We start from the raw sequence: 13,214 nt of genomic DNA on the forward strand, positions 1-13,214 counted from the left end.
GCGCATAGTAGGTGCTCACTTGGGGTCAGTTGAAAGAAAGTCTGGGATAAAAGTGGACGGTTGACAGGCAGACATGGGCTGCCTGAAGGCAGATCCCTGGGAAGGAAAGGGAAGGGTGAGGTGAATAGTACCCCCACTGCCAAGTCCACACCCCCTCCCAGGGACCCTGGGAGGTAGGTGATAGGATTCTCAGGTGACAGACGAAGAAGCAGGAAGGAAAGCCCCTTAACTACACTTACAGGTTCCGGGAAGGAGTGGAGGAGGAGGTTCATTTGACCCCCAGGCCCACCCTCACCCACCCAGCTGGATGCTCCACAGCCGCCCTTGGGGGAGGGAAAGGGCCTCCGGAAGCCACCCCTTGAAAAACTGTCCTCTCCAGCTGGATGCCCGAAAGGACTCCTCTTTTCACTTGTGACTTTTGAACCTTGTTCAATGTGACTTGTGAATTCATTTTTCAGACTCATTTCCTCTTAATCTGTTCCGGGAAACGTTTAATTTGTGAGGAAGGTGTGTGTGGTTGAGATGTTTATTATGGGGCAGGGAGAGAGCGAAAAAGGAGGGTCCCGTCCCATTCCTGCCCTGACTCTGTAAGAGAAGCTCAGCTGAGGCCAAAGTGGCCAGTGGCCAGCCTCATGGAGGCCCCCCCCAACGCTCAGTGAGCACCTACTATGCACTTATCTTTTTTGATAAATCCTGGAGAAATGACATTGACTAATGATGAATGGCTGGGGAGGGTCCCAGGCAGAACCTGGGCCAAGGATGGGCTCTAGGGGGAAGCCGGCACGAGCTTCCTGTCCGGGCTGCAGCCAGGCTGGGACTGACTTCCTATGGAGTCCGCGGCTCTCCGTCCATTTGGGACAAAGATGGGGGTGTCTGCGTGTGTGTAAGCCCCAATGATTAAGGCCCTGGCGTCTTTCAGGATCCCGGTGAACTCGGCGGTTTAAACGCCCCCTTCCTCCACGAAGCCCTCCGCACGCCCTGGCCAGAGCCCAGCGCTCCCCGCTTCCCATCGCGGCCCCGCGCGTGGCCGCCGTCTGCCCGCTCCGGGCCCCGCGTGCCTTCCCGCACGCAGCCCGCGCCCAGCAGACATCAACGGATTGCTCAGTCCCGCCGCCGGGATCCGGGCTCCCCGGGCCCGGGCGGGTTCAATGAGTGTGGGCCGGCCGCCCGCTCCCGCCCGACGGTTTCGCGCCTCCCCAGGCCCGGGGCGCGCCGGGCCGGACCCAGTTGGGCGAGTTTCATTTCATCACCCCAGAGCGTGCGAGCGCCGGTGCAAATAACGTTGCCTCCTCCCTCCCCTGCCCTCCCCTCCCTGCTCCCTCCGAAACTCCCCACTCCGCTGCGAACGCGGCGCCCCGTCCGGGAGGTCTGGGCGGCGGCGGCGGCGGCGGCGGCGGCTGAGCTGGTTGGGCGGCCGGGAGCTGGGTGCCCGGCGCCCGCCCCCGCCCCCGCCGCCACCCCGCCCCGGCCGCCAGGCCACCTCACCCGCAGCGGAATGAGAACCGGTCCGACAGGTACCGCATAGGTGGGTTGTCACCGTTATTTCCCAACGCATGCGCCGTGCGCCGGGCCACTGCACGCTAATTAGCCCGGATCGCCCGCTCCCGCCCCGCCACCGCACGCCGCCGCGCGCCCATAAAGCGCGCCCCGGCCGCCGCCCGCACTTGAGGACTCGCCGAGCGGCCGCGGGGACGCCAGCCGAGGGGAGAGCTTACCTGCCGCCGCCGCCGCACCTGGCTGTTCGTCCTTCCGAGGAGGAGCGGGACCGGCGCGCGGCGTCCAGGCCACGGGCTCTGAGGAACGCCGGGCGCTTCGGCGACTTCTTCCCGACCGCCTCAGCCCGCCGCCTCAGCCCCCGGAAGGTGGACGGCGCCGCCTTGGGTTACGGAAGCGGCCGGTGCCGGCGAGCAGGGTTCGAAAATGCCCCGCGCGTTTCTGGTGAAGAAGCCGTGCGTGTCCACGTGCAAGCGGAACTGGAGCGAGCTCCCCGACGAGGAGCGCGGCGAGATCTACGTGCCCGGTGAGCGCCCGGCCCGCCGCCTCCCCCGGCCCGGCCCGCCGCCTCCCCCGGCCCGGCCCGCCGCCTCCCCCGGCCCCGTCGAGGCGGTGGACGCGCGGGCGCCCGACTTAATGTTCCAGCGGCCGCGGCCCCGTTAGCCGGCGCCGGGGGGAGGGGAGGGGGCAGGGGCAGCGGAAGGAGAAGCCGGGGGGCGGGGGCGGGGGCGGCCGCGCCGTGGGGGAGAGCGGTTCCCAGGCCCCGCGGCGGCGGCGGGCGGCGTCCCCCCCTCACCGGCCGAGCCGCGCGGGGGGCGGCCGGCTGTGTCCCCGCTCCGGGACCCCCCGCTCCCGCGTCGTAAATCCGGAAAGCCGGGCTTTATGAGGCGGGAAGGGGCACTGGAGCGATGCCTCCCCGGGGGGCAGGGAGCGGGCTGGACTTTCGCTGAGATTTGTGCAAAACGTGAGAGAGACCCGAGTGTGAGCCGCCTCCATTGGTCCCGCTCCCCCTGCACGGCGGCCGGGGGTGGGGGTGCGGCCGGGCGGGCGCTGAGGGGACAGCGCTGGGCTGCACCCCGCTCGCCCTGGAGACAAGGTGGGGTCAGGGCTCCCCCGTTACAAAGGCGCCTCCCACCTTGCGGAGGACGCGGCGGAGCTGAGAGTGGGGTTGAGGAGGCTACCCCACAGCCAGGGGCCAGGCCAGGCCCGGGGGCCGGGCACCCCGTTTGTGTGGAGACGTCGGGGCCGCTCTGACTGAGGAGCCCGCGCTGCTTCCCGCCGCCGCCCCTCCCTCAGCCCAGCACCTCTGTGCGGGGCGCCCTCCCCCGCCGTCTCCCCCGGAGAAGCCGCCTCCGCCGGAGCGCCCCCTCCTCAGGCCGGGGCGGGAGGTGCCAACCCCCGGCAGCGCCTCCGGGGGGAGGCGGCCATTAACCAACCGACTTTGACCCTTGGCCGCTGGCACCGCCCCAGGCCGCGGAGGGAAGCGGAGACGGAAGGCGGAGGGAGCCTGGGAGGGCTCTTGCCTCAGTTTCTCTCCAGAAGTTTCTGGAAAAGGCAGTCTGGTTACCTGTGGTAAAGGCCGCGGCCCGGCGCGAAGTCTCTCAGCTCAGCCTCCTCTCAGCCCAGCCCCTCTCCTCGGCCCGCACCCGGGGGCCGCCCGCCCCGCTCTCCGGGGGGACCGACAGGAGGGGGCCGCCTGCCTGCGGGCACCGGCCCGGGCGGCGTGTTTACCGGCCCCGCTCCCCGTCCCCGTCCCCTTCCCGGCGCCGGCGCCTCCCGGCCGCCCTCACGGGGTGTGACTTGCCGCCTAGCTGCGCCCCGGGATCTGATAACCGAGCTTGGACTGAGGTAAAGGTGAGCCGGGAGCCGCGCGGGAGGCTCGGCGTGCTGTTATTTTTATTTTATTTCGCATCCCCATCGGGAACAGATCCTGTGCTGACTTTTACAAAGGACAAAGAAATTCCGCTTTTTGGAATCATTGACTTCCTTCGCCCAGTGATTTCCCCCCACAGTCCTGGCGGCCCCGAGGGGGCGGCTGAGGAGACAGCACCCCAGGGCTGTCGGGGTGGGGGGGGGTGAACGGAGGCTCCTGGGTGTCCGTCACCTGCTGCTGGGACCCAGGGAGGGAGGCCCGCGGGCCCCCGCCCTGCAGGACGGTCCCAGCCTCCGAGGGTCTCATCCGGAGGTGCCTGTGAGAATGCACCCTCATCGCTCTGCAAGGAGAACCCTGTGGAGTCAAGTAAAGGGTAGAAGTTAAAAAACTTAATTTTGCCTCAAAAGCCGTGTGGCACATTGGAGTTTTCCCACAGTTTTTGGAAATGAGAAATGGAATGTTCTCGGGCCACGCTCGGGTGCCCCAGAGGGCTGGAGAGTGGGGGGGGCCCGGCCTGTCCCCTGGCGGGGCCATCCATCACCAGTCGACTGTGACCCCAGGAGCCGGCTGGGCACGTTTCCATCACCCCACCTCACAGGCTAGGCACGTTGTGACCAGCTAAGCATGGACCCCGTCCTTTCCCCCAGAGGCGCTGCAGGGCTGGGGACAGGGAGTGTTTGTGGTCTGCCTTCCCGCCAGGCCCTCGACCCTTAAGCACAGAGCGCAGTGGAAGGAGTTGTGTTTTTACCGACCGGGCCCAGTCCGACCAGCACTCCAGCTCTCCCTGAGGCCCAGCCCAGTTCAAGAGGTTCCCCAACTCACTCCCCAGGGCAGAACCTTTCCCGTGGGCCTCACTCTCCTCCCAAAGCCAAGGACAAGCCCAGGAAGGGGGGGAGGGGGGCGCACTGCGCTGGGAGGTGAAAGGGTTGCAGTTCAGGTTGAGATGCTGCCTGCTGGTGCCCTTCACTCCCTCTCTCCCTGGTCTCCCCTGGCGTTTCTCCTTTGTTATGGCAATGCTGACTCTAGTGCTGGGAGTAATGCTCATTTCTTAGAATGCCCCCACCTTTGTACCCAGGGGCTGAATTCCATTTCCTGGGCTGAAGGGGAAGCTCCGAGCACGTCCTCCAGGGCGTTAAGTGCAGCCTCAATCTGGCAAGCCAGAAAGGCTCTGGAAGGTAGCTGGGATGACGGGAGCATCCCAAGGCCTCTTCCAGGCCCCCAGCCACCCCCTCCTCTGCTTGGAGCCTCTGCTGCCTGTTCTGCCGTTCCTCAGCACGTGCCCACCCCAGGAGGTAGGCAGGCACCTGGCCCGAAGGCAGCGCCGGAACCTTAGAAAGGCCAGGAAAGTCAGCTTTGGGTCCCAGAATATACGTGTGGGGTGGGGAGAGAGTAGGCCTCCGGGGTGATCATGAGGATGAGGGTGAGGATGATTTTTTTTAATGTAGTGATTTGAGTGAGAGAGGGAGAGAGACGTCAGTGTGTTGTTCCACTTATTTATGCATTGAGCCGTTGATTCCCCCCCCCCCCCCCTTGAGCCGTTGATTCTTGTATGTGCCCTCAACGGGGGTTGAACCTACAAGCTTAACATATCGGGACGATGCTCTAACCCAGTGGTCGGCAAACTCATTAGTCAACAGAGCCAAATATCAACAGTTTGGTTGAAATTTCTTTTGAGAGCCAGATTTTTTAAACTTAAACTATATAGGTAGGTACATTGTTATTAACTTAATTAGGGTACTCCTAAGCTGGCCTTTGCTAAAAACTCAAGGGGCCAAAGAGCCGCATGTGGCTCAAGAGCAGTTTGCCGATCACTGCTCTAACCAACTGAGCTACCCAGCTAGGCTGGTGAAGGTTACTCTTGTAATTCCTGGGAAGTGTTGGCAGTGAACGACTGGTCACCAGGCTCTCCAGGGAGCAAGGCTGGGCGAGCAGACCGCAGGCAGTGGATGGGGACAGAAGAGCAACTTGGGCCTGGGCAGTGGGCTCGATGGGACTCCTGCCTGTCCCCTGGGGTGCCACCACCCAGGCTGCCAACCTGTTTGTTCCTAGCTTGGATGACCCAAGTCAGAACCTGCCAGAGCATTTGTCCCAGAAAAAGAGCTGTGAGGGCAAGTCCTCTGGGCACAGGGAGGACAGGAGCGAAGCCTGGGCTTGGCTAATGTCTGGGTTTCTTTTTAACGCTGTTCACTTCTGACAAGTCTTGTGTGGAGTCCTGCAGGGCCCAGCCCCTGCTGAATGGAGGGTAGGAAGGATGCAAACGGGGCATAGCTCCTGGTCGGGGCTGTCCACCTAGTGAGGACTGAGGGCACAGTTTCAACTTCATTACAGATGGATGAAAAGTGGGTGGGGAATGGGGAAAAGATACTGCCTGAGAGGAAAACAGGGTGTTCACAGAATGGGACGGGGTCTTCGGCTGGTGTTCCCATTCAGCCCTGGAAATACATGGGTCTGTCCTTCAGCTGGTGTTCATTCTGTGAACACCCCGTTTTTCTCTCAGGCAGTATCTTTTCCCCACCCCCACCCACTTTTCATACCATTTGAAATGAAGTTGAAACTGTGCTCTCAGCCCTCACACTAGGTGGACACTGGCTTTCTTTCGGGCATTGCTTGCTGACCTGCTGGGGCACAAAATCCCTGCCCTTGCAGATAAGGTGTCAGGCTGCCTAACACCTACCTGGGTTCCCCCCCCCATTTAGAGCCAAGTGGACCCCCACCCCCACGTCAGCGCCAGTGCCAACACCAGCTCCGTGGTCAGAGGCTGTGCATCCTCCCATCTGCTTCACTTGCTCCTCCCCTTCACCCCCCACCCCAAGAGCTGGGACCAGACCTCCTGCCAGTCCTGGCCTGAGGCCTTAGACGGAGCAGGACCTGGCACTCTACTCTGTCCAGTATTTGGCCCAGTACCTTAAAAAAAAGATTTAATCCTCGCCTGAGGAATTGCTTATTGATTTTAGAGAGAGGGGAGGGAGGGGAGGGAGGGAAACATTGATGTGAGAGGCAACATCGATTGGTTGTCTTCTGTATGTGTCCCGACCGGGGATCGAACCCACAACCTTCCGGTATATGGGACAACACTTCAACCAACTGAGCCACACTGGCCAGGACGGACCCAGTAGTTTTCAATCCAAGAAAGACAGGACTTGCTGAGGGGGAGGGAGGGAGGGGAAGGCCTCGGATGGGCGGCTGCTCTGGGCCCGTGCCCTCGATGTCATGCAGGTGGAGGCAAGTTGGGCAACAGAAGGGGAACCCGCAAACCCCCTGAGGGAATCGGGAGAGGGCCAGGCTGGTTTGGCCTTGGCCTTGCCACACGCCACAGCTGTGGGCGGGCAATGAATAGCCACAGCGGCCACCGCCTTGCCGGAAACATCTAATTAGGGGACAGAGGTGCACAAGGCGGGCCCAACCAGTTCTGCTTCCTGCCTCCTGCCACTCAGTGACACTCAGTGACAGGAGCGCACGCCGATGAGCACTCCCTGTGCGTGCGGCAGCCTCAGGGACACGCTTGGGGGAGGCGGGGAGGCAGGTTTGGCAGGGTGGCTGGGATGAGACAAACATCCCCACCCTGGCAGCCCTGAGCTGCCCCTCGGTGGAGCTAGAGGAGGCAAGGAGGCCAGGCCAGGTGGGCGCACACTTGCCCAGGTCCTTAGCTCTATCAGGCCAAGGTGTCTGTGTGATGGGAGAGGCAGGCACAGGGTCTCCTCCCAAACCAACATGGGTCCTTAGAACGCTACCCATGGGCCCACCTGTCAAAGGGAGCCGCGAGCCACACCAGCTAACTCACCTGCTTCCCTCCTCCCTCTGCTGCTCCATGTGCACGTGTGGCCCAGCTCCCACTTTCCCGAGCCTCATGCACGCCCTCCTGCCCCGAAAGACAGAAGCGGGGAGAAGTCCGGTTTGTCTCCACCTGGACTGAGAAATGGAGATTGTCATTCAGCTTTGAATTCTTGGCCAAGATCTGTAATAGCTGCTAAACTGCCAACACTCAGACACGTCCCTGTGCCCCCCAGGTCCCCCAGCCCTGAATGCAGGCAGCCGCCTTTGTAGCAAGGCAGGAGTTGTGTCTCCCCAACCCCCCCTGGGGCTTGCTGGCCGGCCTTCCGGGGCCTGGGGAGGCGCCACGCCATCTCGGGGGCCAGGGCCAGGCACTGGTGAATCAACTCCCGGAATGAGGTGGCTCATTAAAGGTCCCCGGACAGACGGACGCCAGTGCCAGCAGAACGGGTTTGGGCGGCAGGCCGCGCATTCTTCCTCTGTCAGACCTTTGTTGTGTTTTGAGGGGGCGAGAGCCGGGGCCTCTCCCGAAACTTGTGTTCTCTCACATTCGCCCTCCCTCAGTACGTTCCCCTGCCCCCCCCCCCCCACGTCCGTCTGTCCAGCCGGACCTCGTTGCAGTGACCTGGGTCCCTCTGTCTCACCGGCTGTGGGCAGTGGGCCTTGTCATGGGCCCGACACCCCGACTCACCCTCCTGACTCCCTCCCCTGAAGCTCACTCGTCCTTCCTTTCTTGGCCCCTCTGGGTTTTCCCTTCTGTGGCTGGGAAAACGGTCCTCACCCATGGAGCCGTTTAAGTACAGAGCTTTGCATTTTTGGAAGAAAATTCTCAACTAAACTGAAACATTAGATTGCGTGCCCGCCGCCAGCTCGGAGGCTGGTTTCCTGTGTGTCACTCAGGACTCTTCCTCCTCCCTAGTGGGGCCCGGGGCCAAGCCTCCCCGGCCCCGCTCAGTGTGGGGAGCGGTCATGTCAAAGGCTGCCAGGTATCGGTGCCGAGGAGGGCGGTGGTGCCCAGGAGGGCGGGCCAGCCTCACTGTACAGCGAGCGGTCCTTGCTGTGGGGGAGGGTTGCGTAACAGCTGGGCAGGTGCCCAGGAGACTGTTACGCAGCATCCACCTGCTGCTCCCTGACCTCCTCCCTGCTCCACCCCACCTGGCCTGTTTGCCTGCCAAGCTGGGCCTGTGGGAGTGGGGACCCTGGAGCCCTACTGGGCTGCAGCAGCAGGGACTGGCCAGTCCGGAGGAGGAAGGGGCTAGGACCGTGGTCAGCAAACTACGGCTCTCTGGCCCCTTGAGTGTGGCTCTTCCACAAAATACCATGGCCTGGGCGAGTCTATTTTGAAGAAGTGGCGTTAGAAGAAGTTTAAGTTAAAAAAAATTTGGCTCTCCAAAGAAATTTCAATTGTTGTCTTGTTGATATTTGGCTCTGGTGACTAATGAGTTTGCCAACCACTGGGCTAGGAGCACCCAGTCCCCGAAGGCCAGCAGCTGTCTGCCTGGAGGAGAGGCCAGGGTGGCCCAGGCCACCAGGAAGTCTCCTGGGGCAGGCTGAGTCCCTGGGCGCAGGCCTCCGGGCTGCCCTTTGTCCTCGCAGGAGCTTGGATGAGGCCCGGAATCCAGAGGGACGGGCCCAGGTGGGGCAGGCAGACTGCTCTGGAGGATAATTGGCAGGCAGGTTCGGTCCTCCCAGTTCCGCTAAGACACAAATTACTCAGCGGGCAGGCCTGTGGGTCGAGGCGCTTGGCTGGCGTCACCTGTAATTACCTTAATGGGGCAGGAGGGAGGTGCGGTGTGTAGTGGGCTGGGGGTAGCCCTGCTCTGCCACATGCCTGCCAGGGGCGGGATAGAGGCTCCAGGTTCCAGCCAGCTAATTGCCAGGGAACCTTTCTGAAGTCCCCCTGAGTCCCCCTTTCTCCACTAAGCCTCTTGTGGCCTTTCTTCTCTCTGCAGTCAGCCTGGGCTTCTACCCACCACAGCCCCGCCCTGAGCCAGAGCCGTCAGTGGCTGAACCCCCTTCTTGCCCGCTGGCTTTGGACATGAGCCTTCGAAACTCCGGCTATAGCATGACCTCTGGACCCTGCGTGGTGGCCCAGCTGCCCTCTGAAGACATGAGCCGCCTGGCAGACCCCCAGAGCAGAGACCACGGCTTCCTGCGCACCAAGATGAAGGTACTGACCTCACACTGTCTGAGGAACGGCCAGGAGATGTGGCACAGATGAGACCTGTGGAGACCGGCCTGCGGGCTGGGCCCAGGTTTCTGCAGAGGTGGCCCTCGCTGGGGCAAGGCAGGGGCTGGAGGAGAAGAAAAGTGCTCTAAAGTGAGGCTGCCATGCTGGGAAGAAGCAGAGGGTTCAAAAAACATTTAAGCCTGTGGAGTCCATTCTGGGTTTAGTTTCATTTCTGGCCTCAAGGAGAGCCACCTCTTTACACCGAAGTCCTAGGAAAATCAGGGAGACATGAGGCCGGCTCAGCACCTTCTCCTGGCGCCCCATCCGGGCAGCGACGCGAGGGAGGCCTGGAGTCGCTGGCGGTGGCTATCTGTGGAGGCACATGCTCAGCAACTCCACCTCACCCAGCGCCCCTCCAGGCCCTGCACATAGGCAGGCGGAGGGGGCGGGGACCCCCGCTGGGCTCAGCCGGGGAAGTGGTGCGTGTGCCACTTGGGGAGCACCCTGCGGCAGGGCTGCCCTGGCTGGGCCTGCCTTCCTGAAGCTCAAGGCCAGGAGGCACCCGCCGGCACTGATCTAGTGGAAGTGTTCTTGAAGCGCCGTCCATGTGCCAAAAGATTGGAGAAACTGGCAGTGGAATCCTGACCTTCCCTCTGTTTCCTCGGAGGCCAAGTGTGTGTTGTAATGAAAGGGAAGCCGCCGAGATGTGTGCTGGGCTGGCCAGAGAGCCCGCACCTCGGGCCCCTGATCCCCATGCCGCCTTCCTCCCAGCCTGGGCCCCAGTGGATAGGGAGGATGCCTAGAAAGCAGAGCGCACCGCAGAGCGGGTGCTGGAATGAGTCCTGGTCTTATTTTATTTTATTTTATTTTATTTTAATTTAATATATTTTTTACTGATTTCAGAGAGGAAGGGAGAGAGAAATAGAAACGTTAATGATGAGAAAGAACCATTGCTCGGCTGCCTGGGAATTGAGCCTGCAACCTGGGCATGTGCCTTTGACCGGACTCGAACCCTGAACCCTTCAGTCCACAGGCCGACACTCTATCTACTGAACCAAACTGGCCAGGGCGAGTGCTGGTCTTGACTAGCTGGCAATAAGGAGCATTTGCCCGGTGCCAGAGCACAGAGGAGGAGGAGGTGCGGTGTGGCAGCTGCACAGGGAACTCGGGAGGAGTTGCCGGCGATGGCTATCCACCCACCAAGGACAGGCAGCCTCAGAATACGCCTCTACTTGGGAATAGACTTGAGATTTTCCACAATAACAAAGAACAAAACGAAAAATGCTTAGAAGCAAGCAAGTCATCAGGTAGCTAAGGGACCCAAACCATATCATGTCGGGCCTGGCTCAAGTAAAACCAGGGGCTGGGCCGACCAGGAGGAGCCCCGGGCTCCCAGCGGTGGCTTCAGCCGGGAAGGGCTGTGCAGGAGACAGTGTTGTGCACATTTCCCCCGTCCCCAAGGCTTAGAATGAGGACGGAGAACAGAAACTACCGGGAAGATTTGGGCTCAGCGAAGGGGAGAATGTTCTAGCAGGTAGAGTCGCTGAGGATGGATGGGGCTGTTTCTATAGGGAGTTCCCTGCCATCTCCAGAAAAGAAGGGGCGGCTGGCAGCCTGGAAAGTGGACTTGGGAAGCACCTGCCAACCTGCAGTCCTGGTGCTGGGTATCTGTCACAGACTGTCCTTGCCCACAGGTGACACTGGGCGACAGCCCCAGCGGAGACCTCTTCACCTGCCACATCTGCCAGAAGGCCTTCACCTACCAGCGCATGCTGAACCGCCACATGAAGTGTCACAACGACGTCAAGAGGCACCTCTGCACCTACTGCGGGAAGGGCTTCAACGACACCTTCGACCTGAAGAGACACGTCCGCACCCACACTGGTGAGGAGCCCTTGGTTGGCGCCTGCTGAGGCCACCTGGGACACTCAGCAGGCCTGCTGTCCGGGGCGGGGGCGGGGAGGGGCGCACAGGCCTCCGTCCCTTCCTCTTCCCCAGAGGCAGGCCGGGCCTTCCTGCGCCGGGTCCTGACGCCCGCCCTGTCCTCCTCGCAGGCGTGAGGCCCTACAAATGCAGCCTGTGTGACAAGGCCTTCACGCAGCGCTGCTCCCTGGAGTCTCACCTCAAGAAGATCCACGGCGTGCAGCAGAAGTACGCGTACAAGGAGCGGCGGGCCAAGCTGTACGTGTGCGAGGAGTGCGGCTGCACGTCCGAGAGCCAGGAGGGCCACATCCTGCACCTGAAGGAGCACCACCCCGACAGCCCACTGCTGCGCAAGACCTCCAAGAAGGTGGCGGTGGCGCTACAGAACACCGTCACCTCCCTGCTGCAGAGCAACCACCACCTCTGAGCGCCGTCCGGCCGGGCAGGGCCAGCCCCCGGCCTGCCAGCCCGCCTCCTGCCGGAACACTGGCGATGGCACTGGAGCCCCGCACTGACCTCTGCGCACGTCGGCCCTTTTGCATTTTGGACGGAGGCCGATCCAAACCTGTGTTATGGGCAGATGGGCAGGGGCCAGGCCAGGACTGCCTTTGAGGAAGCAGCACCCCCACAGAGCCAGGAACTCTTTCCCGGAGGAGGTGGTCCTGTGACTTTCTGCCCCTGGAGCAGAGGGTGGGGCTGCTGGCCCCCCGTGGATGGCAGGGTCAGGAGCACTGGCACAAAGCATCGCGAGAGACCCGCCTGGCAGTGCTTCCGGCGCCCAGGGCTGCAGGGTTCTGCCCTCGGCGGGGCGGGTGCGCAGCTGAGGGTGTGCACGCCTGCACACACGAAGGCCTCTCCACGTATCACCTCATTTTAAAAAATCCATGACAAGGTGCCAAGGAGGTTTTATTTCCTTTTTTTAAAAGATGACAAATGTATAGATATTAATATATTTTTGGTGCTGATGGCGACTATTTTTGAGAGGATGAAGCTGGCTTATCTCTCTCCCATGCGGTTCTATTTATCCTGGACATTTCACGTCCTCTGTGCTGTGCTCTGGGGTGGCTGCCCTGACGCCCCAAGCTTCCTACTTCCTGTGTCCTTCCTCCGGCCTTGCCTGGAGGATTCACTGCCCTCTGGTCCCCTGTCACGGAGACAGCACATCCCCTCTGCTCTTCCCTCCCACAGCTCTGCCTCCCTCCCACTGCTTTCTAGGCAGCCTGGCCGACCGAGGGCATTCTGGTCAGACAACAGATTTGTGCATAACAGCTCACAGTTGTGGAGGTCGAGGGCTTGTCCGGGTCCAGCCTCAGGGGTGAGCCAGGCAGGAGAATCTTTGAGAGGCCCGGAGCCGTGGCCTGAAGCACACGAGAGTCCAGGCCAGGCCGCAAGGCCTGCTCTTTTCCTGGTTGAGTAAAAAACCTGAGAACAACAGCAAAAAATTGGGACAGAATAATAACCAGACACATCAGAAACCTATAGCGGGAGGACAGTATTAGATAGCTAATAAGTTATATTTGTAGCCTTTTTTCTTACTTTTTCAAGTAGCAAGGCTGGGTCCCAAGCCAGTGGCTCCAACTGAGGGACTCAGCCAGGCTCCCTTAGCGTGGCAGGTGTCCTGCTAATAACAGGCACGGGGTGTGGGTCAGAGGGGAGAGCTGGGCAGGGGCTGGAGAAGGCACACTTGAAAGCAGTCCGCAGAACACAGCCCCTGGGCCGCCCGAAGACGTGCCCAGGGAGAGCAGCGCCCGCACAGCCGGCTGAGGGCAAGGAGCTGTCGCTGCCCTCTGCGTGGAGACTTACTTAGCTTGGCTGAGAGTGGGCGCTGCTGTATTCTGGACGTCCTATAGGACAGAATAACATGTGGAAGCTCTGTTTGTTTACATGTCTGTATCCCTGTGTTTCTTGCCAGTCTGAGGAAGTCACAAAGCTGTGTGTTATCTATTTTATTTTATAACTTTCCAACTATTAAAATTAAAGAAA

The 13,214-nt window shown here is 61.4% G+C and overlaps 1 protein-coding gene across 2 annotated transcripts; it reads left to right on the forward strand.

The window, feature by feature from the left end:
* The first annotated feature begins 1,386 nt into the window (after positions 1 to 1,386).
* On the forward strand, positions 1,387 to 13,214 carry OVOL1 (ovo like transcriptional repressor 1). 2 transcript variants are annotated; one of them, XM_084893844.1, is made up of 4 exons: positions 1,387 to 1,525; positions 9,091 to 9,308; positions 11,003 to 11,192; positions 11,363 to 13,214. In XM_084893844.1, the coding sequence occupies exons 2-4, from the start codon at positions 9,177 to 9,179 to the stop codon at positions 11,656 to 11,658; spliced, it is 618 nt and encodes a 205-aa protein (XP_084749970.1). In that variant the 5' UTR covers positions 1,387 to 1,525; positions 9,091 to 9,176; the 3' UTR covers positions 11,659 to 13,214. The 2 variants fall into 2 exon arrangements, with proteins under 2 accessions (XP_084749970.1, XP_084749969.1); XM_084893843.1 differs by lacking the exon at positions 1,387 to 1,525 and adding an exon at positions 1,729 to 2,020.

This window comes from Pipistrellus hanaki (assembly GCF_964339955.1).
Source record: "Pipistrellus hanaki genome assembly, chromosome: 9".
Classification (NCBI taxonomy): domain Eukaryota; kingdom Metazoa; phylum Chordata; class Mammalia; order Chiroptera; family Vespertilionidae; genus Pipistrellus; species Pipistrellus hanaki.

What these genes read in the sequence shown, in the direction of transcription:
- OVOL1 (XM_084893843.1), top strand. Translation starts at nt 1,921, where the DNA reads ATGCCCCGCGCGTTTCTGGTGAAGAAGCCGTGCGTGTCCACGTGCAAG. An exon ending in CGGCGAGATCTACGTGCCCG is followed by an intron (nt 2,021 to 9,090) that starts GTGAGCGCCCGG and finishes TTCTCTCTGCAG; the next exon opens with TCAGCCTGGGCTTCTACCCA. An exon ending in TCCTGCGCACCAAGATGAAG is followed by an intron (nt 9,309 to 11,002) that starts GTACTGACCTCA and finishes CCTTGCCCACAG; the next exon opens with GTGACACTGGGCGACAGCCC.